This window comes from Camellia sinensis, chromosome 8, assembly GCF_055761805.1.
Source record: "Camellia sinensis isolate YWXY chromosome 8, ASM5576180v1, whole genome shotgun sequence".
NCBI classification, from domain to species: Eukaryota; Viridiplantae; Streptophyta; class Magnoliopsida; order Ericales; family Theaceae; genus Camellia; species Camellia sinensis.
In genome coordinates, this window is record NC_138968.1 from 181,603,802 (window position 1) to 181,626,593 (window position 22,792).

General features: G+C 34.5%; 2 protein-coding genes and 1 pseudogene across 4 annotated transcripts; 1 reads left to right on the forward strand and 2 right to left on the reverse strand.

The window, feature by feature from the left end:
• Positions 1 to 1,207: 1,207 nt before the first annotated feature.
• On the forward strand, positions 1,208 to 8,045 carry LOC114323702 (myosin-2-like). Of its 2 annotated transcripts, XM_082884285.1 has the most exons (7): positions 1,208 to 1,480; positions 2,148 to 2,277; positions 3,318 to 3,431; positions 3,513 to 3,622; positions 4,436 to 4,642; positions 5,559 to 5,711; positions 7,708 to 8,045. In XM_082884285.1, exons 5-7 carry the CDS (start codon positions 4,595 to 4,597, stop codon positions 7,762 to 7,764), a joined length of 258 nt encoding a protein of 85 aa, XP_082740411.1. In that variant the 5' UTR covers positions 1,208 to 1,480; positions 2,148 to 2,277; positions 3,318 to 3,431; positions 3,513 to 3,622; positions 4,436 to 4,594; the 3' UTR covers positions 7,765 to 8,045. The 2 variants fall into 2 exon arrangements, with proteins under 2 accessions (XP_082740411.1, XP_082740410.1); XM_082884284.1 differs by lacking the exon at positions 7,708 to 8,045 and having other exon boundaries at positions 5,559 to 5,879.
• Positions 5,308 to 7,700, reverse strand: LOC114323703 (chlorophyll a-b binding protein 13, chloroplastic). Its single transcript, XM_082884287.1, has 3 exons — positions 7,472 to 7,700; positions 7,203 to 7,362; positions 5,308 to 6,851 (listed from the first exon to the last, which is right to left on the reverse strand). Exons 1-3 carry the CDS (start codon positions 7,601 to 7,603, stop codon positions 6,340 to 6,342), a joined length of 804 nt encoding a protein of 267 aa, XP_082740413.1. The 5' UTR covers positions 7,604 to 7,700; the 3' UTR covers positions 5,308 to 6,339.
• Positions 8,046 to 15,102: 7,057 nt separating the features above from the next.
• LOC145797361 (putative galacturonosyltransferase 10) lies at positions 15,103 to 18,533 on the reverse strand (annotated as a pseudogene). The gene is made up of 2 exons (XR_014338802.1): positions 18,238 to 18,533; positions 15,103 to 16,743 (listed from the first exon to the last, which is right to left on the reverse strand). The product of XR_014338802.1 is annotated as a putative galacturonosyltransferase 10 (transcript).
• Between the last annotated feature and the right edge of the window lie 4,259 nt (positions 18,534 to 22,792).

Below are 22,792 nucleotides of genomic sequence, written 5' to 3' on the forward strand. Positions count from 1 at the left end.
GATTAAAAAGTAATTGTGTATATATAATCACACTTTAATTAAAATGTGTGATTAAAAAATATATAAACAATCACACTTTAATTAGAATGTGTGATTAAAAAATATATATATAATCACACTTTGTTTAAAAAGTGCGATTAAAAAGTAGTAGTGTATATATAATCACACTTTTAATTAGAAGGTGTGATTGAAAAATATATATATAATCACACTTAATTGAAAAGTGACATAAAAAATAAATATTATCACACTCAATCAAATTAAGTGTGATTAAAATATCAATATAATTTTTTTTATCACACTTCCAATAAAAGTGAGATCTTTTTTTTTTTGTCAAAGTGTGATCTTTAACTATTTTTGTAATAGTGTTTTTTCAGAAAACGGAAGTTTTGTTTTCAAAAACGGCCGCAACAGTTTTTTAAAAGCAACTTTTTAATGTGATAATAATTTCTGTTTCTGCCATTAATCCTTCCTCTTCCCCCACCTTTCTCTCTCTCTCTCTCTCTCTCTCTCTAAACTTTACCGTCGTTCCTTCTTCTGCTGTCTTCACCTCGTAACTCGCGCTGACAGTGAGGAAGCAAACCCGTTTTTTTTTTTTGGGTGAATAAGCAAACCCGTTTCGTTCCGAACAAATTAAAACCTAATTTTTGCTGGTGGTGTTGACGACTATAAAGTAGTTTCAACGTTGCATGAAATCGAAATTTTGGGAAACAAAACTAGGAACTTTGTATGAATGAGCTGTCAAGACTGAGCAATTGTAGAAAGCAAACGATGAATATCTTTTATTCTATTTTCGGAAAATATTTTGTCGCAACAGATATTCATCGTTTGCTTTCTACAAGTCACGTGGCTTGTCATCCTCGTCCTTTCGCCGGAGAGACTCCAACATCTCATCCAGCGAACTCCGAGTTAGAGACGTCGGAGACACAGACAACATCAAACCCCCAAATCAACGAACGACTTCGTTCCTTCTACCAGATTTCGAACGACTATAAGAAGGAACGAAGTCGTTCGTTGATTTGGGGGTTTGATGTTGTCTGTGTCTCCGACGTCTCTAACTCGGAGTTCGCTGGAGAAGATGTTGGAGTCTCTCCAGCGAAAGGACGAGGATGACAAGCCGCGTGACTTGCCACCGGCGTTGCCCTCTCGGCCCACTTCCAGGGCTCGGCTTCCCGCCGCCAGGCGGTCGTTCCTGGCGAAGTTCAATGTTGAGATCGCCATGGCTGCTCCAACGAAGTCGTTGAATCAATCTAGCAAAAAACGAGAGGTTAAATGACCAAGAGTTGGTAGTTTTGGGGGAAAAAAGGACAAAGAGTTTCCCGGTGAATCGCCGTATGTTATTACAGTGCCAGAAGAGAAGGAATATGAGCAGAGTTGGGAGAAAACAGACACTGCAAATCTTGCAGATGAGCCTTCTGCCTCACCGCCGAGGTTTCGGGAATCAGAGTGGAATGATAACGTTGGTTATTTTATTAAGAAGGTAAAAACTTTGATCAAATTGTGTTCTTTTGTGACATTATCTATTTTCTATTGTCCCAAAGATCTTCATTCAAGCTACTGCAGCAGAACCCATAGTTGAAATCAAGTTCTTGGGTAGAATATTCTTTCTTTTTTGTTTTTTCAAAGTCCCCCTTTTTTTTTTTTGATGAGTTTCAATTTCATCTTTGTAATTTGTTGATTTAATTTCATGATAATTGTGGGGACTTAAGTTCGTTGTGGGCATAAATTGTGGGGATTTAATTTCATCTTTGTAATTTCATGTAATTTGTGGGGATTTGTTTAATTTCATGTAATTTGTTTAATTTCATGTAATTTGTTGATTTAATTTCATGATAATTGTGGGGATTTAATTTCATCTTTGTAATTTGTTTTGGTTATCTTCATAAACTTGAACAAAAATGGTCAAATCAAACAAAAGAAAAAAAGAAAAAAATGAAATAGAAATCATTCTTGACGTTTGACTAAGAAATTCACCTAATCAAATGTTTTATCTGGAGGAGTATTCAGTTACATGAACTCAGAACTTGAAAGAAAATTCTATGTTAACCTGCTGAGCTTTTGCAGCTGTAAAATGTAGTTATTTCTAATTCAAGCAATATTTTCCTTGAAAATTGTTTTCTCTGATGTTGTATCATGCTGTTTCATAGATTGCTGCATTAGAGGATACGAGAAAACAAGTTCTGCAAGGCACACTTGAGGTGCAGAAACGATTTCGTGGTCATCGGGCTCGTCGTGACTTCCACGAACTCAAGAAAGGAGTAACAACACTACAATCATGTAAGATATGTATAGTTTATTTATTTATATTTTTTAAGGATTTTGTTTTTTCCACGCAGAAGAGGTATTTTAGTGGTTTTGTAGTCTCATTATTTTCATGATGTCTGTTAGCTCATTAAAGTTTTTGGACAATCTATGGCTTAATGTGGTATCAGAACTCTGGTTCAAGGAGGCCCTAGGTTCAAGTCTTGTTACTCTTGTAATGTGTTTGTTCTCCCATTATGTCTGTTAATTGTGCACTATATTATGTGGGTGTTTGGGAAGTGGCTAGTTTAGAGACTTTTTGGCTTTTTGACTATTTTAGTAGGCTATTTTAGTTTTTGTGTTTGGGAAGATGAGATGAATTTTTATTTGAGTTGTTGTATTGAAAAATGTGTTGAAATAATGTTTGAAGTTAAAATAACAAATTTATCCCTAACCTCACATTTTTCAAAATTAATGTAAAGGGGCAAAATCATCATTTACCAATAATGGAACAACTTGTCAATGTGACTGTGGTAGGCTGTGCCTATACTGTCACTGTGACAGGCCACTGCCGAGCTATATGTATATATATATATATTTTTTAATATGAAGTATTTGTTTAGGAGCTTTTTGGCTTTTTTTTTTTTTTTTATTTGAGGCTATTTTAGCCTCAAACTCAGCTTCCCAAACACCCCCTATGTGTGTGCTTGTAGAGTATTTGCCCCTCCATGTGTGAGACAAGGTTGCACACTAGGGGAAGTATTAGATTGCTTAATATAATTGTTGGGCTCATTTCCCAGCAACTTAAGCTTTTGGACAATTGGTAACCTAAAAGTTTACATGAACTTGTGTTCCATTTTAGGTTGATAGAACAGGTAACGATAGAACAGATAGTAGCTCTTTGAAACCTTACTAAACTTTTGTCTTGAAACATGTTTAGGCTTTGAAGTTCCAAATACAAGTCCTAGATTGAAGTCTACACTTTCAATGATATCTTAATTAGATTGGATTCAGAGAAACCTGTTTACTATCACAGGGGTTTCAATTATGTAATAAAAGGTAATTTAATCTTGCAGTTATCCGTGGTGAGAAAGCTAGGAGGGAGTATTGTTTATTGATAAAGTTGAGAATGCTGGCTGCTCGCAAGACACTAGAAGAGCAGCTGAGGGCAATCATCTGTTTACAATCTGGTAATTTATAATATTCATTGGACATGTCACTGGCTATTTCATTGTTAAAAATTTTCCTATTCTTGTGGTCTCTTTCTGCAGTAATTCGTGGTTAGTTGGCAAGAAGGCATTCTAATTACCTGTAGAAATTGAAAAATTCTATTCCTGATAATACAAAACAAAAGCATGGGAGGAAAATTTCTGAAGTCAAGGTACTCTTATACTGTGAAAGTTCCCCCCCCCCTTTTTTTTGTTACTGATGGCTGTTAATTCTGGACAACCGGTGTCAGTACTTCTCCTATGCATAACAAGTTGGACCACATCACCTGTTCTAGTCTCGATTTCCTAGCACTGTTACTTTCTATATTTGGTGTGGTTAACAAATTTTTTTTACTTTTAAGAGAGCTTGAAATATCAGACTATGGGGACTTTTGAGTTTTGCCAACTCATCTTCATATGAGGCTCCTCCCCTCGCTTTCTCTCTCCATGGTGTGTGTGTGTGCAGGTCTGTGTACTTTTGATGGGGCTGTGGTTCATTGCCATAGTAATGCTATGGAGATCATATGATTAGGAGTTTGTCCTTATGTGCAGCATGCCTTCTTTTGGTTAGCTCGTCCTATATATCCCTTTATGACTTTCGTGAAAGTGGCACTAAAATGCATTTGTTGTCATAAAATTTCACAAAATTACCGGTATTGTTTAATGTCTACAATAAGTAAATAAATGAGTATTCTGTCTCTAGATTGCCAGCCACATCTTAGCTTAAGCTTATATTATCATTATTAAAACTATGAACTTGCACGTGTAAATATTGTTCTGTTAATGTAATACTTGTTAACTGCACAGCCGAGCCTAATGAGTAGTCTTACAAGTTGAAAGAAAGTTGTAAGGAACACTATCAGTACTCTGGAAATGTTAGATAAATGCACACGGATGCCTTCTTCTGAGTATAGAAAGTCTGAGAACATAGTCATGATGGAAAATCAAGTAATGTTTCCTTTTTAAATTTTTTGGACATTGAGCAGGAGGTATCGCAAGCACTTGTTCTGCCTTCAGTTTTACAAGAGCTTCAGAGGCGTGTTGCAAAGGCAGAAGCCACTCTAGGGCAAAAGGAACAGGAAAATGCAGCATTGAGGGAGCAATTAGAGCAAGTCAAGGCAAGATGGTCAGAATATGAGACAAAGATGAAATCCATGGAGGCCATGTGGCATAAGGAGATGGTGTCTTTGCAAGTAAGTTTGCATGTTTATGAATGCATGTGGATAGAACTTTATACGTATATTATTATGGTCAGCCAAATAAATACAAAAAAAAAATTGCTGGGACAAAGTAATAATTGGGAAAAAGTGCAAATTGGATTGCCTTGGCTCATTCAGTTCAATTAGTCAATGGATCTGTTGCACATAAACTATCATTGGTGGATCTTGATCATTATTTGAGGCTGACATTGCATCTGTCGACTGTGTCATGGGATAACTGAAAACTCCTTCCTTTATTTAAATTTGTATGGTTGCAAAGAAAGCACTGAGAACTATACTAGGATTTATTAGTTTTATATATATATATATATATATATATATATGTATATATATATAAAGAAAAAGAAGAAAAAAAGAAGCTATACTAGAACCAAGATCTTACGAAGAAAGAGGGCCTAGGACTTACTAATCAGTGAGTGATATTGAGGTTTTTCTGTAACATTGACCTGGTTTTAGCTGATCTCTAGCTACAGGATAGGCTCTAAATTCTCTTTAGTATTGGCATGATGTGCCTCTAATTCCTTACTGGACTATTATTTGATGTAAATTTAATGGTTATTAGACTTTTCCATTTGTAGAAACAAATAAATTTCTTGGGTTATGACCACTTCTTGATGGCAGATTGAATTCTGATTAAGTTTTGAGAAGGGAAAAGAATTCTAAAGTTGATAAAATTCCATTAACTGGAGACGGCATAAATACACAGTTGTTTTATCTATTCTATTTTGTACAAGTTGCTGATCTAATCTGGGGGCATCAAAAAGAAAAAAAAAAAGCTTTTGTATGAACTCCCTCAGACCAGTTGTAGCCAAATATTTGGGAATTTCGTGCCGCACAACTGAATTTTTGATGTGCCTAAATATAAATTGTTGTAATATTTTTACTTCAGGTGAATCTGGATGCGGTCAAGAGGAGTCTTGCTACTGACAACACTGCAATTCAACCTGGGAGGGTAGATGGTTTCGCTTCGCCCCACTATTATGATTCCGAGGAAACCATGTCCATGGGAGCACAAACTACCGGTGGAAACACGCCCATCAAGGTTTCACATATTGGTAGAGATGTCGGTGCTGGACGAGTCGGTCATCTAGTGAAGGAGTTTGAGCAACGGAAGCAGGATTTTGATGAAGAGGCCAAAGGCATTGCTGTGGTCAAATTAGGGCATCCTATTTACGAGCTTCGGAAGCTGAAACTTAGGTTTGAGATGTGAAAGAAAGAGTACAAGTCTCATTTAACTTCATCATGAAATTGATCTTTGGTTCGGGAGATCATTTCGGAGCTACATGTTTAATTTCTCTTTGCTGTGTAAGTGTTTGTGGTAGTAGTGTGGTTGCAGTAGTAAGATTCTAGTTTGTCTTGTTCGATTCCTAAAATATTTTTTTGCTTATTAAAGGTTGACAACTTTTTTTTGTCAGAATTAGCTTATTTTCTGTGGTGGAAAATATTTTTAGTTAATTTACTCAAATGCAATAAAATGCAACAAGTATTTTGGAAAAATATTTTTTATCGAAATAAATGGATTGTAAATTTTTAAATTACATAATTGCACAAGGTAAGCCGTCTGAACATTTTAATCCAACAAAGTGGTAACTATAAAATGTACCTAGAAAAAAAAAAAAAAAACCATTTTCATACATTAACACAACACAAGATCAATGATTATCATGAATTTATGATCTGGGTACAAACTTGGTGGCATAGACCCAAGCATTGTTAGCCACAGGATTGTCAAGGTGGTCCAACAGGTTCCCAAGTGGGCCTTTACTAGTGACAATAGCTTGGACAAAGAAACCAAACATTGAGAACATGGCTAGCCTGCCATTCTTGATTTCCTTCACCTTGAGCTCGGCAAAGGTGACCGGGTCATCGGCAAGGCCCAGTGGGTCAAAGTACTGTCCACCGGGGTACAGGTTGTTTCCCTTTCCGACTCCAGGAAGGCTGTTAATGCGGAAGCCCTCAACAAGGCCCATAAGTACCACTTGGAAACCCAAAACTGCCAGGATGCTTTGGGCATGGACAAGATTTGGATTGCCTAAGTAGTCTAGGCCGCCTTCGGAGAAGATTTGGGCTCCAGCTTTGAACCAAACAGGCTCTTTGAAGTCCACTTTGACCCATTTTTCAAGGACTTCTGGGGTGATGCAACCTAGGGCTCCCAACATGGCCCATCTTCCGTGGATGACTTGAAAGTTAAGTAACAATTATGTTATGGTCTGTTTGGCTCTTAGGAAACAGAAAAGAGAAGGGATTTCGTTAAAAAAAAAAAAAACTTATATTTCGTTTATTTTTTCCCTCCTATTGAAAAAAAGTTACACGTTTAGATTATTGAGATATAGGAGAGGGGATGTTTTTAACTTCATAGTTTAGATTATTAGCTTATAGTTGCACCAAATGGGATTATAGTAGTTATTTGTTTATATTTTTGGTAAATAAGATAGAGAATGCCAATGCACTTTCCATTGCCTAGTTGATTCATTTCAAAACCAAACTTTCAAGTTCAATGGAGAAATTAACAACTATATCAGCAGATTTACCTCAAGAGCCCTGTTCCTGGCAAAAGCTTCAGGATCAGCACACAAACCAGCAGTGTCCCATCCATAATCGCCGGGAAATTCTCCAGTCAGATACGACGAAGTCTGAGCTGAAAAGGGTCCCAAGTACTTCACCCGGTCCGGCCTGTACCATAATTCATTCCCCTGTTCACACCACAACCATTAACCCACAACTTTTCTCACCTTACAAACACAAGAAAATATGAGAGAGAGAGAGAGAGAGAGAGAGAGAGAGAGAGAGAGAGAGATGCACCATGGTGAATTTGCCAGTGCCCATAGAGACAACATCTCTGAGAGGGTTGGCATTTGCTCCCCTGGTTTGACCCAGAAATGGAGTGGGTCTGAGGACAGTGCTAGTGCTGGTTGCAGTTGACATTGTTGCCATGGTTTTTCAAAGCTTAGAATTGAGTTTAAAACTGTTTTCTTTTTCTTGTATTACCATCTACATTATATATATGTGTGTGTGTCTGTCTGTGTTTGTTTGTGCAGGAAATGAGAATCAAAGATGGGTGGTTAAGATTGGATGAATGGAAGTTGTGGTGGTGAAAAGCTCAGTCTTACCACTTTCTCATCAACCAATCACAAGGCTTCAAAAGATTTTTAAGTATCTCAATTTCATATTCTTCTATCCACAATTCATCTCTGTTGTCACACTTCTATATAGTTACAGTGGGTAATGTAGGACTCTCTCTGATGGACAGGAATTGTGACTGTATTAGGATATACAGCTGGAGATGCATCATTCTTGTGGTCCATCCTTGAATTCAAATGTATTGTTTGGTTCTTGTTGTTCAGTGAGCTCAGACCAAATAAAATAATCTAACAAATAAAAGCACTGTGATTCTTTCTAGTAATGCCAATTTGTGTATTTATTTTTTCTTTAGGATAATGTTTTATCTTTTGGTCTTAAATCTAGTAAATACTAAAAAGATTATGTTATTAAAAAAAATGCCCCCCCTTCCCCCCCCCCCCAAAAAAAGCAGTAGTACATTTCAACAGTTTTTATAGAATAGGATTCCTCAACAGAGATATCAACACTAAAGAAACCAAAACCATAGCCTGTCTAACAAAGTTTCAGCAATTTCATCCCTTCCACAAGGTCTGTGAAATGACTGCTTTTTTCAATCTTAAGGTGATAAAAATTGCGCTCAAAAAACTTTTCATCTTCTGTTTCTCAAGCATTCCTACAAGTTGGGATCTCCAGTTGACCTCCGTCGCTGCTGGTATTAACACAAAAATATGATCAACTGGCTGACTGCTAAAGAAGCTAGTGGTAAATTAATCATTGGCTCCTACTAGCTTATTGAGGATGTAAGACCAGAGACTCAGGACAGCTAACGTTTGAGCAATCTGCGTAGTGACTCTAAATTTGACAATTTCTCGTTGTTTGTTTGTTCTTAGCACCCAGCACTAACATGTTCAATGAGAGTTCCCTGCAGAAATGCTGCATAGCCTGGGATTTTGAAGGCCAAAATAGGTTATTTTATAGCTAAAATCTATAAATTCTTAGTAAATTTATCAACACACAACTAACTAATAGCTGGAACTGAGTTTATGTTTCATGAGCACCACTAGAGTGCAGCATGACCCAAGATCACACTCCAGATAATCCTATTGCTTGTGAGTTCTTTCCTCAAATGAATACTACTTCTCAGCTTCAGATATGTTTTCAGCTTTCGATTTCAATATCATAATATCACATCAAAAAAGTCTCCAACATCAAAGGCAAGATAAGTATGACATTTGTTGTTCAAATTTTGAAATTAAATAAATAGATTTATGAAGAAATCAAATTATATATATACTAAGAACACATGCTAATAATTACAACTAAATTTCAACAGAAATACACAAAACAATAAAAGGGTAAAGAGACGAAACCGAAGCCTGCACGGAAGCAGTTTCCTTAAAACAGATTTCGTCGCCTCACTGGTCGAGTGCTTGAGGAATCCCGGCGTCTGTCTCCCAGGATACGACGGTCAAAACAAGCTACGGCAGAAGCACTCTGTGTCTAGCTTAGCGAACAAAACAGTGGCAGCACTCTCTCACTGTAGGAGCTTTCAGGCAAACTGACTTGTGAAATGGAAGTAAAAATTTCTGTGTTTTGAGACTTGACAGGAGGGTCTCAATTTATACATGTATAGGGGAGAAAGGAAGAGCCTCCAGCCTTTATGGCTGTTCATAATGCACCATTAACCTCTGCAATAAAGGCAGGAGTTACAAACCCTATTAATGCAGGAGTTACAAACCCCATTAATGCAGGAGTTACAAACTTCATTACCTTTTTTCCATGAAGCTAACTTCATGAGTTAATTTTTCATTCAAATCTCAATGGTTTTTGGCCATTCACAATAGATGGTTGGGACCCACTTTAATCTTTAATTAAAGTCACAAAAAAAAAAAAACCATTTTTTCCAACAATCCCCTACATGAATAAAAATTGACCGAATGACGCAACAAACGAACACCGTTCAACAATAAAGACTCTGAGAGAGAGTACAACGGACTAACCCCGACATCAGAGAAGGTAGCTTTTGGCTTTGAACCTCTCCCAGTGAAAACCTATCGAGTTTACTGGCTGGTCAGTGAATATGACATCTTGAACTGCTCTGCCGTTTATGTAAACTGAGACAATAGATCTCACACGGGAATTACTCCTACCACCATTCTGTTCTCACTGGTGTGCCCTGTGTGGCCTTGGACACTAGCCTGGTTCAGCGAGTGGTTTCAAAGAATCTTGGCCTCCCAATTCTTCTAGAAGCGGCCCCACTTCACACTCACATAGGTGACTCTACTTGAGTATCCTGCTATACTCAGCTCAATAGATTAACACACTAGAGTCATTAAAAGCTCAGCTTAACCTCTACACTTGCAGGTATCACTGATAGAAGGAATGGCTGGAGGTTTAACCTCCTCAGTGACATACCACCGTCACACGCAATTAGGTTGTCCCATTGAACCTAGATCTTGGGATCTCCAGTCAACTAGGTTGGGTTTCCATTCCGGTAACTTCCAAAGGCCTCAACCCCATTCCTTTTGACGACGTTTCGACTAACACTCGATTTAACCCTTTGGTTAGCGGATCCGCAATGTTGTCCTTAGACTTTACATAGTCTATAGAGACAACTCCATTCGAGAGTAGTTGTCGTATGGAATTATGTCTACGACGGATATGTCTAGACTTTCCATTATACATATTACTCTGTGCCCTACCAATTGCAGATTGACTATCACAATGAATACAAATAGCAGGCACAGGTTTGGACCAACTTGGAATATCTTCAAGGAAATGGCAAAGCCATTCAGCTTCTTCCATTGTTTTATCCAAAGCAATAAACTCTGATTCCATCGTTGATCTAGATATACACGTTTGTTTGGAAGATTTCCAAGACACCGCTGCTCCACCAAGAGTGAACACATATCCACTAGTGGACTTTGAGTCCTTTATATCTGATATCCAATTTGCGTCACTATAGCCTTCAAGCACCGCTGGATATCGAGTATAATGCAGCCCATAATCCCGAGTGTAGCGTAAATACCTTAACACCCGCACAATACCTTTCCAATGAGAAGCATCGGGATTACTTGTGTATCTACTAAGCCTGCTAACCGAGTAAGCTATATCCGGCCTAGTACAACTCATCAGATACATTAAACTTCCAATTACCCGAGAATATTCTAACTGTGAGACACTTTCATTATTATTCTTGGTAAAATGTAGACTTAAGTCTACAGGTGTCGATGACACACTCGTATCTGATCCACTAAACTTCTCAAGTATCTTATCAACATAATGAAACTGAGATAGTACAATTCCGTCAGAGATTCTGGTAATCTTAATTCCCAGAATAACATCTGCAATGCCCATATCCTTCATGTCAAACTTAGAGTTTAACAACTTCTTGATAGTTTTGATCATTTCATCGTTACTACCTATGATGAGCATATCATCAACGTATAGACACAAAATGACATAACCTCTGTCAGTGTCTTTGACATAAACACACTTGTCACATTCGTTGATTCTAAACCCATTTGACAACATTGCACTGCCAAACTTCTCATGCCATTGTTTAGGCGCTTGCTTCAAACCATACAAAGATTTGACAAGTTTACAAACTTTCCTGCTTTGCCCTGGAGCTGAAAATCCTTCAGGTTGCTCCATGTAGATTTCTTCATTCAAATCTCCATTTAAGAAAGCTGTCTTTACATCCATTTGGTGAATTTCTAGATTGCGCAAAGCAGCAATCGCAATCACCATCCGAATGGATGTTATCCTAGTAACAGGTGAGTACGTATCAAAGTAATCTAGGCCTTCTCGTTGCCTGTACTCTTTGATAACGAGCCTCGCCTTATACTTGTCAATAGACCCATCGGCCTTCATCTTTCTTTTAAAAATCCATTTGCAGCCTAAAGGCTTACAACCTGGAGGTAAATCTACCAACTCCCAGGTGTGGTTCTGTAAGATGGAGTCAATCTCACTTTTGATCGGTTCTTTCCATAATGGACTCTCAGGAGAAGTCACAGCTTCGTGTAAAGTTTGAGGTTCGTTCTCAACCATATAAGTTAAGAAGTCTGGACCAAAAGATTTGGATATCCTAGCCCTTTTACTTCTTCTGGGCTCATCTAAAACCTCAATTTGATCATCACCTGAATCATCAATATGATCATCCTCACTAGCAAGCTCATCAAATTTCTCCAAAGACCTTGGAACCCTTTCATGGGTTCGACAAAGAAAAATGTCTTCAAAGAAACATGTATTCCTTGACTCCATAATGGTATTCCTGTGTATGTCTGGAATTTCAGACTTATGTACAAGAAACCGATATGCACTACTATTATGTGCATAACCAATGAATATACAATCCACGGATTTTGGGCCTATCCTAACCCGTTTGGGTGTAGGAATTGCCACTTTTGCAAGACACCCCCACATTCGTAAGAATTTTTACGAAGGCTTAACGCCTTTCCATAACTCATATGCTGAGCTCTTGGAACAAAACACACTATAGAGTGAGTCTGCCAAGCTGTTGAACACATAGTTTCAGCAAAGATAGTCTGTCTGCTTCCATGTGTCAAGCGCCATGACTTTCTGCCTATCAGGCTCATTCTCTGCCACGACTGGAGGATCCTCGCTCAGAACCTTTGCAAGGTTTAGCGTGGTCAAGTAGAACAACATCTTTTGCTGCTATCTCTTGAAGTTCCCCCCAGCAAATTTCTCTGGGCGCTCATGATGACGGAGCGGTCCTCCCGGAATAGCCGGAGTAACGCCATGGTTGACCACAGAGGTCACAACAATAGGGGTTGGCAACCCAGTTGCCCCGGGGTTCAGATCCCCACCAACATTAGCAGTAGCAGCAGCATCAGTGATAGTTGTCATTTCGGAACAAATAAAACCTCCTTTTTAGCCAAGGCTAAACACTTTGGTTTCTATTCCAGAAAACCAAACCAAAATCCAAACTTATAAGCAATTTAAACTTGCAAACAATTTAAAATTGCTACAACCAAATACATGCATATAAAATGCGTCTACTAAGCAAATAAAACTTGCTACTACAAATTGGTAAACAAACCAACTAAATCTCAAGTAAAAAATTTCTTCAAACATAAAGAAAAATAACCAATCCAATTGAGGATTATAAGTAGTCCATACAATTCCTTTCTACGCTTAGGTATGCCGACAAAGAGAGTTAGTAGAAAACGACAACATAATATAAAGCAATTGTACATACAATCAAATATTATTTAACCTTCTAGCAAATCATAGAATAGCAAAATAACTAAGGAATTAAGATACTATACAAGTTACAAAACCTTATAACTTCTACATAAATTACAAAACTTTAATTCATCCAATTAAATCACACACTATTCATGGAAATAACTTATGTGTATAACTCTAGAAAACTAAAAGCAAATTCACATGCAAATTAGATAGTAAAGCTAGAAGCATGCAAAATCAAAATATACATATGCAACATTAGACAAATAGGATGAAACCAAATAAGTAGCATGCAGTTTATGTAAATAATTTGAATTGTTTATATGTAATAAACTAATAACCAAGCACTTCAAGTATATAACCATTCAACCATTAACATGCAAAAATTCTAAAGATTAAATCATGTAATCTAGTCTAGAAAATAATAAGCATGTAACAAATTAAAACCTAGAATAGAATAGAATTAGCATGTCAAATTGCAACATCAATAAATTATATTTTATAACCTTAAAATTCATGCAAATCATAGAAGGGGAATGATGAACCATACTCATAAAATAAGATCAGAGTAATACAATTAAGTATACAAATTATGATAGAGCATTCTAATTAAACTAAATAATTAGAGAATCACATTGCATAATTTACAATCATTGAAATAGGGAGCAATTCCGCAACAGTTCCTAGTAACATTATACAAATGTCTATATAAATCTATTCGATCAATTTCATAGGAAAACATATATGAAAAATCTGTTTTAAGCTTGTTGTTCAAATTTTGAAATTAAATAAATAGATTTATGAAGAAATCAAATTACATATATACTAAGAACACATGCTAATAATTACAACTAAATTTCAACAGAAATACACAAAACAATAAAAGGGTAAAGAGACGAAACCGAAGCCTGCACGGAAGCAGTTTCCTTAAAACAGATTTCGCTGCCTCACTGGTCGAGTGCTTGAGGAATCCCGACGTCTATCTCCCAGGATACGACGGTCAAAACCAGCTACGGCAGAAGCACTTTAGCTTAGCGAACAAAACAGTGGCAGCACTCTCTCACTGTAGGAACTTTCAGGCAAACTGACTCGTGAAATGGAAATAAAAATTTCTGTGTTTTGAGACTTGACAGGAGGGTCTCAATTTATACATGTATAGGGGAGAGAGGAAGAGTCTCCAGCCTTTATGGCTGTTCATAATGCACCATTAACCTCTGCAATAAAGGCAGGAGTTACAAACCCCATTAATACAGGAGTTACAAACTTCATTACCTTTTTTCTATGAAGCTAACTTCATGAGATAATTTTTCATTCAAATCTCAATGGTTTTTGGCCATTCACAATAGATGGTTGGGACCCACTTTAATCTTTAATTAAAGTCACCAAAAAAAAAAAAACCAATTTTTCCAACAACATTAACAAGAGAGGATCAAATGTCAAATGAAACAGAGAGGGCAACTATAAACTGTATTGTCTTGACCAATTGAAGAGATCATTCGATTCATTTGACATTATTGTCTAAATGATTGAAATTTTTTTTGATCAGTCAAGGGGAATTCATTAAATTCAAACTGCCTCAATGTCACAATACAATTTTGTTCTTTTTATTTCTATGCTTATATTTTTCCGTATGAATATACATCAGTTAAGACCATTTCAATGTTCTTTTTTTTCCTATGCAGAAGCTGAGCTTTTGTGCTCATTCTGTGGCCTGTACAAGAGTGGCAAAGTCAAACCTGCATGCAAAAACACTTTTTTGGGCTTGTGATTCTTTAATAAAGTTTCAAATGTAAATCCGGCATCTTAAATCATACACAACATACCCATTTTTTTGGCTTGGTTTAGACTGCATCGTCATGCTGTCTTTATCCAACGCAAATTTTTGTGCTGAATTTCAAAGGCATTGTTCCACATCTTTTGTGGACCATAGTTTTCATATATATAACTGAACAAATGACAATTATCATATGCACCCTTTTCTTGAGAAAATTACTTTCTGTCCTGTAATTAAGTAAACTTATTGCAGAAAGGGCAACGGTATTGCAATCAACGTAGCCCTCTGAAGTGAAAGGGAACAAAAAAGGCAAAGATGATGCTTTAGATTAGTAAGCAGGCTAGATAAATAGAATCTATATATTTACAAGAGGGAAAATACAGAAATTAAAGATATTGCAGATAGCAATCATCAAGTTAAAAATACGATCAATTAATTTTCATTACAATTGAAGTATGCAACTGATAGAACACAAGTATACCGATCTCCTGACCATAACCTTGCTTGATACACCTCCAAAAAATCTTACAGAAAATTCCCAAGTACAGCATTCAGTATAATAGTACCTTATCACATGGTCAATGAATGTTGCATTGTTGCAACATAGGATGAAAATATTCAACATATTTATTCCATAGCGGTTTGTATTTCTCCATCCCAATCTTCAACCATGGTTTTGAGTTTCCATTAAAATGCAGCACAGACCCCTTCTGAATTAGTTGTGGGTCAACAGTTGTGTACCCTAATCCCAAAACATGCCAGCTAGGATCCAAAGGCTCTGTCAACCCATAGAAAGTCAAAAGTCCAGGGGGCAATGTTCCCAGCTTCCACAATGTTCTGTCAATATTTTTTTCCTGCCAGTAGTGGTAGATTCCAGTTACATTCCTTTGCCTCCACTGAATCAAATCAAAGATATTATTCCAAATGCCCAACCACAAGCATCTGGATCAAAATGTGTGCGTATTAGTGGGTGAGAGTAATTCAAGTACTTATGGAATCGGTGAAATGTCTCCATACAAGTCTCAACGGCTCCATTTACATTTCCATTCAATTCAAGAGAGAAAAGTGGTGAAAGATCCTTCTGAACCACAACATCATCATCAAGAAATACTACTTTCTCAAGTGCAGGGAAAACTTCAGGAATGTAGAACCTGAGGTGGTTAAGCATGGAGAGGTATTTAGGGTTGCGATACTTGATTGGGGTCTGGCTTTCGTCATTGTTTCCAGAGAAGTAGTAGTTTTGAGTGTCTGAGTCCTGGAGCTGCTTAAGGACGGGAACATAAGAAGCTTTGAGCCAGCTGAAGTCTTCGAACTTCTGAACTTCAATTGTCACTCCACGAAATCTATTCATGGAAAGCCAGGCATCCATTGCGGCATAATTAACTTCATCGGTCACAATGTGGAAGACAATCAAATCAGGATTGTTGGAGTTTGAAGCAGTTGAGTTGACCACAACTGAAGTAGCAATGATGTTGTCAGAAAAGACACAGAAATGATAGAGGCTGTTGTCTTTAAGTTTGTCTGCAATCTGGCTTCCTCCTTTGAGTTCAGTTTTGGAAGTTCAGTTCCTAAACCATTCAATGGTCAACCTGACACCAAGGCAGTAGAAGCTTTTTGGGACTTCCTCAGCAGCTATTTGCCCATACTTTGAGCTCCTATCAGTTAGCGAGCTGGCTTGTTCTTCAAGCAATTGGATTCTAGCTTTCAATCTCATGATCATGGTTGCACTATCATAATGGAGTTGCTGGGCTTCATATGGCAAAAGAGCCATATCACGAATTGCTATCTTCGAATTTTCTGCTGTCAATGGTGTTTCCTTAGTTGCTGCATTTGAAAGAAGAAGTTGTATGTTACGGATTTTGGAACTTAGTTCCCATGCAAACTGAGGGTTGTTGCTTTCTTTTGCAATCACAACAAGAGCTTTTGCAAGAGTAATTTGGTCATTTAGTTGCCTCGTGATTGAGTGTGGGCTCAAAATTTCTTCAGTAACGTTAAGGCCTTCAATAAAATTGCTGCACCTGTAAAATCTCTACAGAATAATAAACTTTTATTTTAGTTATGCATTAATGATGAAAAATACAAGAAGAAATGAGAAAGACAACCTAGCAAGTTGCAACATCAACCCCAAGGCAAGTGGCCGAGCGGTAAAGCTTGGAGGATAAAATCCACAGGTCTCGAGTTCGAGTCACACCTTGGAGCCACTGGAGGTTTGCCCGGTCGTTAACTTCAGGGCCCTGAGATTAGTCGAGGTGCGCGAAAGCTGGCCCGGACACTCAGTTATCAAAAAAAAAAAAAAAAAAAAAAAAAGTTGCAACATCGACAGTTTGAAACAGTTTATGAACAGAAATTTTGGTCTCATCTCATTAAATTCTGTCTCAAAGTAATGGAAACCGCTATGAAGGGAAAGCCATCAACATAGACTGTCCTGTACTCTAGTGGGATATACAAGAAAACAAGTCAATATAGAATCAGAATGAAAATGATGTCTAATCAGTATAGTTTGTAATCAATTTAGAGGTGGAGCATCCACTTCTAGCTAATACCTAATGTTCGAGTCACCGGCTGTTATATGGCAACAATGTTTCTCTGAGCAGGCAGGCACGTGAGGCGGTTATCCTCATGTGCAGATTGGAGAGCAAGGGAGGAACTTTATAAAAGGTATATATCTTCTTTAGAGGACACACGGAAACTCTCTAAACCCTAGTTCTTTCCATTCCTTTGCTCTTATTATCTCTTTTTGGATTTCCAACTTTAGCATCAGAGGGGCTTCTCTAGTCAAACCCCTATCAGGCAACGCTTACGGTGTTCTCCGCCTTGCAAGTCACGGTTCCTAAATCACTCTAATAATTCCGATCCTGTTAGTGTGAAATTCACCCCGCACATATATATATATATACACACTAGAGGTGAGTGCAAATGTGATACGTTTGTAATTTTACATCTAAACTTTTGGACAATTTGAAATGGAGGAAGATATGTTACATATGAAAACTGTTTAGCAGTTATTTTATGAGCATTATTGTAAAAGAAAATAGCGTTACAAAGCTTCAGTCAAACCATCTTCTAAGTTGTACGCTTTATATAATAGTATATATATATAAAATTAAAGCTTGATTACAGCTAATACAAAAGGGCCTTGCCCTGTTCTGGTCCCACCAACAGGGAATGATCCCTGGGATTGGAAGCCAGGGATGACCTACAAATCCACTCCCATACCATACTTTGTATAAACTAAGAACATTCAAATATTCAACCCCTTTTTTTTTTTTTTAAATGATTAAACTTTGAGCTTTTAAAACTGAATAAGAAGCTTCGACTTAGGAAGCTAAACCAATTATACAACCTGTCTAGGTTATGAATTAAAACCATGCTACTACACAATGAGTTGAAAACAAAGTCGTCATAATTTGCTACAAGACATTCCAGAGTCAAAACATACATACACACACCCAATTGAGCAGTGATTTGAAGAAGATAGAGTGAAATCAAAAGCATTCTATGAATGAACTGGTACATTACATACATATTGATTCATTAATGATGTCGGTGTTGATGTTTTGCCTCGTCCAAAAAGAGCCAACAACAGCAAAAACAAGACACCGCATATTGTGAACCAGAGCACCTTCGTATATCTTCTCTTCCCTGGCCTTCGAGAATCAACAGCTCTTCGCCTCATCGGAAATGAATCAAATACTTATGCATATATACATATCTATATATATATATATATATATAGAGAGAGAGAGAGAGAGAGAGAGAGAGAGAGAGTTGTGTGGAATTGTGAGGGAATGAAGATGAGGAATTAGGGTTCTTGTGAAGTGTGATTGTGCAGAGTAATTGAAGGGATGAGAGAATGAAAGTAGCAGAGAGCGAGAGAGAGAGAGCTGAGATCGGTTGTCTGTTGTCACAGGACAAAACGAAGGATTTTGAAAGTAATTAAAATGCGATGTGTGTAATTATTTGAGTCACTCTCTCCAACTGTCGGCGAGTTTTATAAATAAATAAAAAATAATCAAAGTCAAAAATTTGAAACTGCCGTGAGCGTGGATCGAACACGCAACAAAGCCTCCGAAAATTGATATTTGAGTTTTAAAATTTTTGGGGTAATTATAATAATAAAAAAAAAACCCAAAAGTCTTGTAATAAAATAAAATTTTAATTTTATTAATTTTAATTTTAATCTTTTAATTTGTTTTCAATTTAAATCATTTATTTATTTTTGTTATGTAAAACTTTTAATTTAAACTATTTACCTAATTTCGTTAAGTAAAATCGATGAAAAATTAGTATTTCAATTATTAAACTCAATATAAATATACATAAAATGCCTAAAATAACTTTTTTCGTGAGTTTTATGGCTAAAATATCTATTTTTTCATTAATATTACTTAACAAAAATAAGAAAATGATTTAAATTGAAAATAAATCTAAATTATAATATTTAAATTGATAAAATTAAAAATTTATATTTTAGTTTGTTATATGACTCAAACCCTGAGATTTTATCTTGTAATTTGCCAATTTTTTTTTTTTTTGATGTTATTTGATCATTAATTAATAGTCATTGAATGGTGAGTGGGAAACTAAATTTAACAATATAATATATTTAGATATTAATTTTGTAAGAAATTTGCAAAAATAAATAAATAAATAAATAGGGGAGAATTTTTTTTAAGGTCTATGATATTAAAATTTTATAAGATAAATGACATACAATTTTTTCATAGTAATTAAAGTCCTTCAATATTTTCATAGAGAAAATTTGACTTAAAGAAATTTTGCCCGACTCAGAAAAATTTCTTCCCGACTTAGAGAAATTTTAATTTTTACACAGAAATTTTAAAATTTTTTTGTAATCATACTAGAGAAATTTTTTTGTAATCATACTAGAGAAATTTCTCTGAGTCGGGGCCGAAATTTCTCTGAGTCGAGCAAAATTTCTCTAAGTCGAATTTTTTCTGTGAAAATGTTGAGGGACTTTAGCTAATAAAAAAATATATCTTGGACCTCTCCTACTACACAAAGTTGAAGAGTGATGTTTCACTAATCTTCTCATAAATATGGGATTGTTTGGGATGTCCTAAATAAGTGCACTTTTTGTCTTTTTGGACTAAAAAATTGAGAAAAAAAATATGGATGTTTAGGTGTACTTTTTGACATTTTATGAAAAAATGTGTATTAAAAAACTATATAAATTAATGTGTAGGAAAAAATTAGGATTGAGAGTTGTACAGCCGTAATTTTTGACTTCCGGTGAATAGTGATAACTTTTTAACTTTTTGAGTAACTTTTTGATTTTTTAATTTTTTTTCAACTTGCCAAACTTGACCTAAATTTATTATAAAAAAAAAGCTTATACTTTGTTTTTGTTGTTGTTGTCGAATTTTTAATTTTATTAATTTAAATTTAAATTTTTTAATTTGTTTTCAATTTAAATCATTTATTTATTTTTGTTATGTAAAACTTTTAATTTAAACTATTTACCTAATTTCGTTAAGTAAAATCGACGAAAAATTAGTATTTTAATCATTAAATTCAATATAAATATACATAAAATGTCTAAAATAACTTTTTTCGTGAGTTTTATGGCTAAAATATCTATTTTTTCATCAATATTACTTAACAAAAATAAGTAAATGATTTAAATTAAAAAAATCTAAATTATAATATTTAAATTGATAAAATTAAAAATTCATATTTTATTTTGTTATATGACTCAAACCTGAGATTTTATCTTGCAATTTGCCATTTTTTTTTGTTGATGTTATTTGATCATTAATTAACATTCATTGAATGGTGAGTGGGAAACTTATTTAACAATATAATATATTTAGATATAAATTTTGTAAGAAATTTGCAAAAATAAATAAATAAATAAATAGAGGAGAATTTTTTTTAAGGTCTATGATATTAAAATTTTATAAGATAAATGACATATAATTTTTTCATAGTAATTAAAGTCATTCAACATTTTCATAGAGAAAATTTGACTTAGAGAAATTTTGCCAGACTCAAAAAAATTTCATCCCGACTTAGAGAAATTTTAATTTTTACACAGAAATTTTGAATTTTTTTTGTAATCATACTAGAGAAATTTCTCTGAGCCAGGCCGAAATTTCTCTGAGTCGACCAAAATTTCTCTAAGTTGAATTTTTTCTGTGAAAATGTTGAGTGACTTTAGCTAATAAAAAAATATATCTTGGACCTCTCCTACTACACAAAATTGAAGAGGGATGTTTCACTAATTTTCTCATAAATAATGGATTGTTTGGGGTGTCCTAAATAAGTGCACTTTTTGTCTTTTTGGACTAAAAAATTGAGAAAAAAAATATGGATGTTTGGGTGTACTTTTTGACATTTTATGAAAAAATGTGTATTAAAAAATTGTATAAATTAGTGTGTAGGGAAAAATTAGGATTGAGAGTTGTACAGCAGTAATTTTTGACTTTCGGAAAATAGTGATAACTTTTTAACTTTTTGAGTAACTTTTTGACTTTTTAACTTTTTTTCAACTTGTCAAACTTGACCTAAATTTATAAAAAAATATAGGTTATATTTTGTTTTTGTTGTTGTTGTCGAATTTTTAATTTTATTAATTTAAATTTAAATTTTTTAATTTGTTTTCAATTTAAATCATTTATTTATTTTTGTTATGTAAAACTTTTAATTTAAACTATTTACCTAATTTTGTTAAGTAAAATCGACGAAAAATTAGTATTTTAATCATTAAACTCAATATAAATATACATAAAATGTCTAAAACAACTTTTTTCGTGAGTTTTATGGCTAAAATATCTATTTTTTCATCAATATCACTTAACAAAAATAAGTAATTGATTTAAATTGAAAAAAAATCTAAATTATAATATTTAAATTTATAAAATTAAAAATTCATATTTTATTTTGTTATATGACTCAAACCCTGAGATTTTATCTTGTAATTTGCCAATTTTTTTTTTTTTTTTGATGTTATTTGATCATTAATTAACATTCATTGAATGGTGAGTGGGAAACTTATTTAACAATATAATATATTTAGATATTAGTTTTGTAAGAAATTTGCAAAAATAAATAAATAAATAAATAGAGGAGAATTTTTTTTAAGGTCTATGATATTAAAATTTTATAAAATAAATGACATACAATTTTTTAATAGTAATTAAAGTCCTTCAACATTTTTATAGAGAAAATTTGACTTAGAGAAATTTTGCCCGACTCAGAAAAACTTCATCCTGACTTAGAGAAATTTTAATTTTTACACAGAAATTTTGAAATTTTTTTGTAATCATACTAGAGAAATTTCTCTGAGTCGGGGCCGAAATTTCTCCGAGTCGAGCAAAATTTCTCTAAGTCGAATTTTTTCTGTGAAACTGTTGAGGGACTTTAGCTAATAAAAAAATATATCTTGGACCTCTCCTACTACACAAAGTTGAATAGGGATGTTTCGCTAATTTTCTGTTAAATAAGGGATTGTTTGGGTGTCCTAAATAAGTGCACTTTTCGTCTTTTTGGACTAAAAAATTGAGAAAAAAAAATGGATGTTTGGGTGTACTTTTTGACATTTTATGGAAAAATGTGTATTAAAAAACTATATAAATTAATGTGTAGGAAAAAATTAGGATTGAGAGTTGTACAGCCGCAATTTTTGATTTTCGGTGAATAGTGATAACTTTTTAACTTTTTGAGTAACTTTTTGACTTTTTAATTTTTTTTCAACTTGCCAAACTTGACCTAAATTTATAAAAAAAAATAGCTTATATTTTGTTTTTGTTGTTGTTGTCGAATTTTTAATTTTATTAATTTAAATTTAAATTTTTTAATTTGTTTTCAATTTAAATCATTTATTTATTTTTGTTATGTAAAACTTTTAATTTAAACTATTTACCTAATTTCGTTAACTAAAATCGACGAAAAATTAGTATTTTAATCATTAAATTCAATATAAATATACATAAAATGTCTAAAATAACTTTTTTCGTGAGTTTTATGGCTAAAATATCTATTTTTTTATTAATATTACTTAATAAAAATAAGTAAATGATATAAATTGAAAACAAATCTAAATTATAATATTTAAA

Coding starts and splice junctions, on each gene's coding strand:
- LOC114323702 (XM_082884284.1), top strand. CDS start 4,595: ATGAAATCCATGGAGGCCATGTGGCATAAGGAGATGGTGTCTTTGCAA. Junction 4,643..5,558: donor AGGAGATGGTGTCTTTGCAA/GTAAGTTTGCAT, acceptor TTTTTACTTCAG/GTGAATCTGGATGCGGTCAA.
- LOC114323703 (XM_082884287.1), bottom strand. CDS start 7,603: ATGGCAACAATGTCAACTGCAACCAGCACTAGCACTGTCCTCAGACCC. Junction 7,363..7,471: donor GCACTGGCAAATTCACCATG/GTGCATCTCTCT, acceptor TGGTGTGAACAG/GGGAATGAATTATGGTACAG. Junction 6,852..7,202: donor TGCCAGGAACAGGGCTCTTG/AGGTAAATCTGC, acceptor TACTTAACTTTC/AAGTCATCCACGGAAGATGG.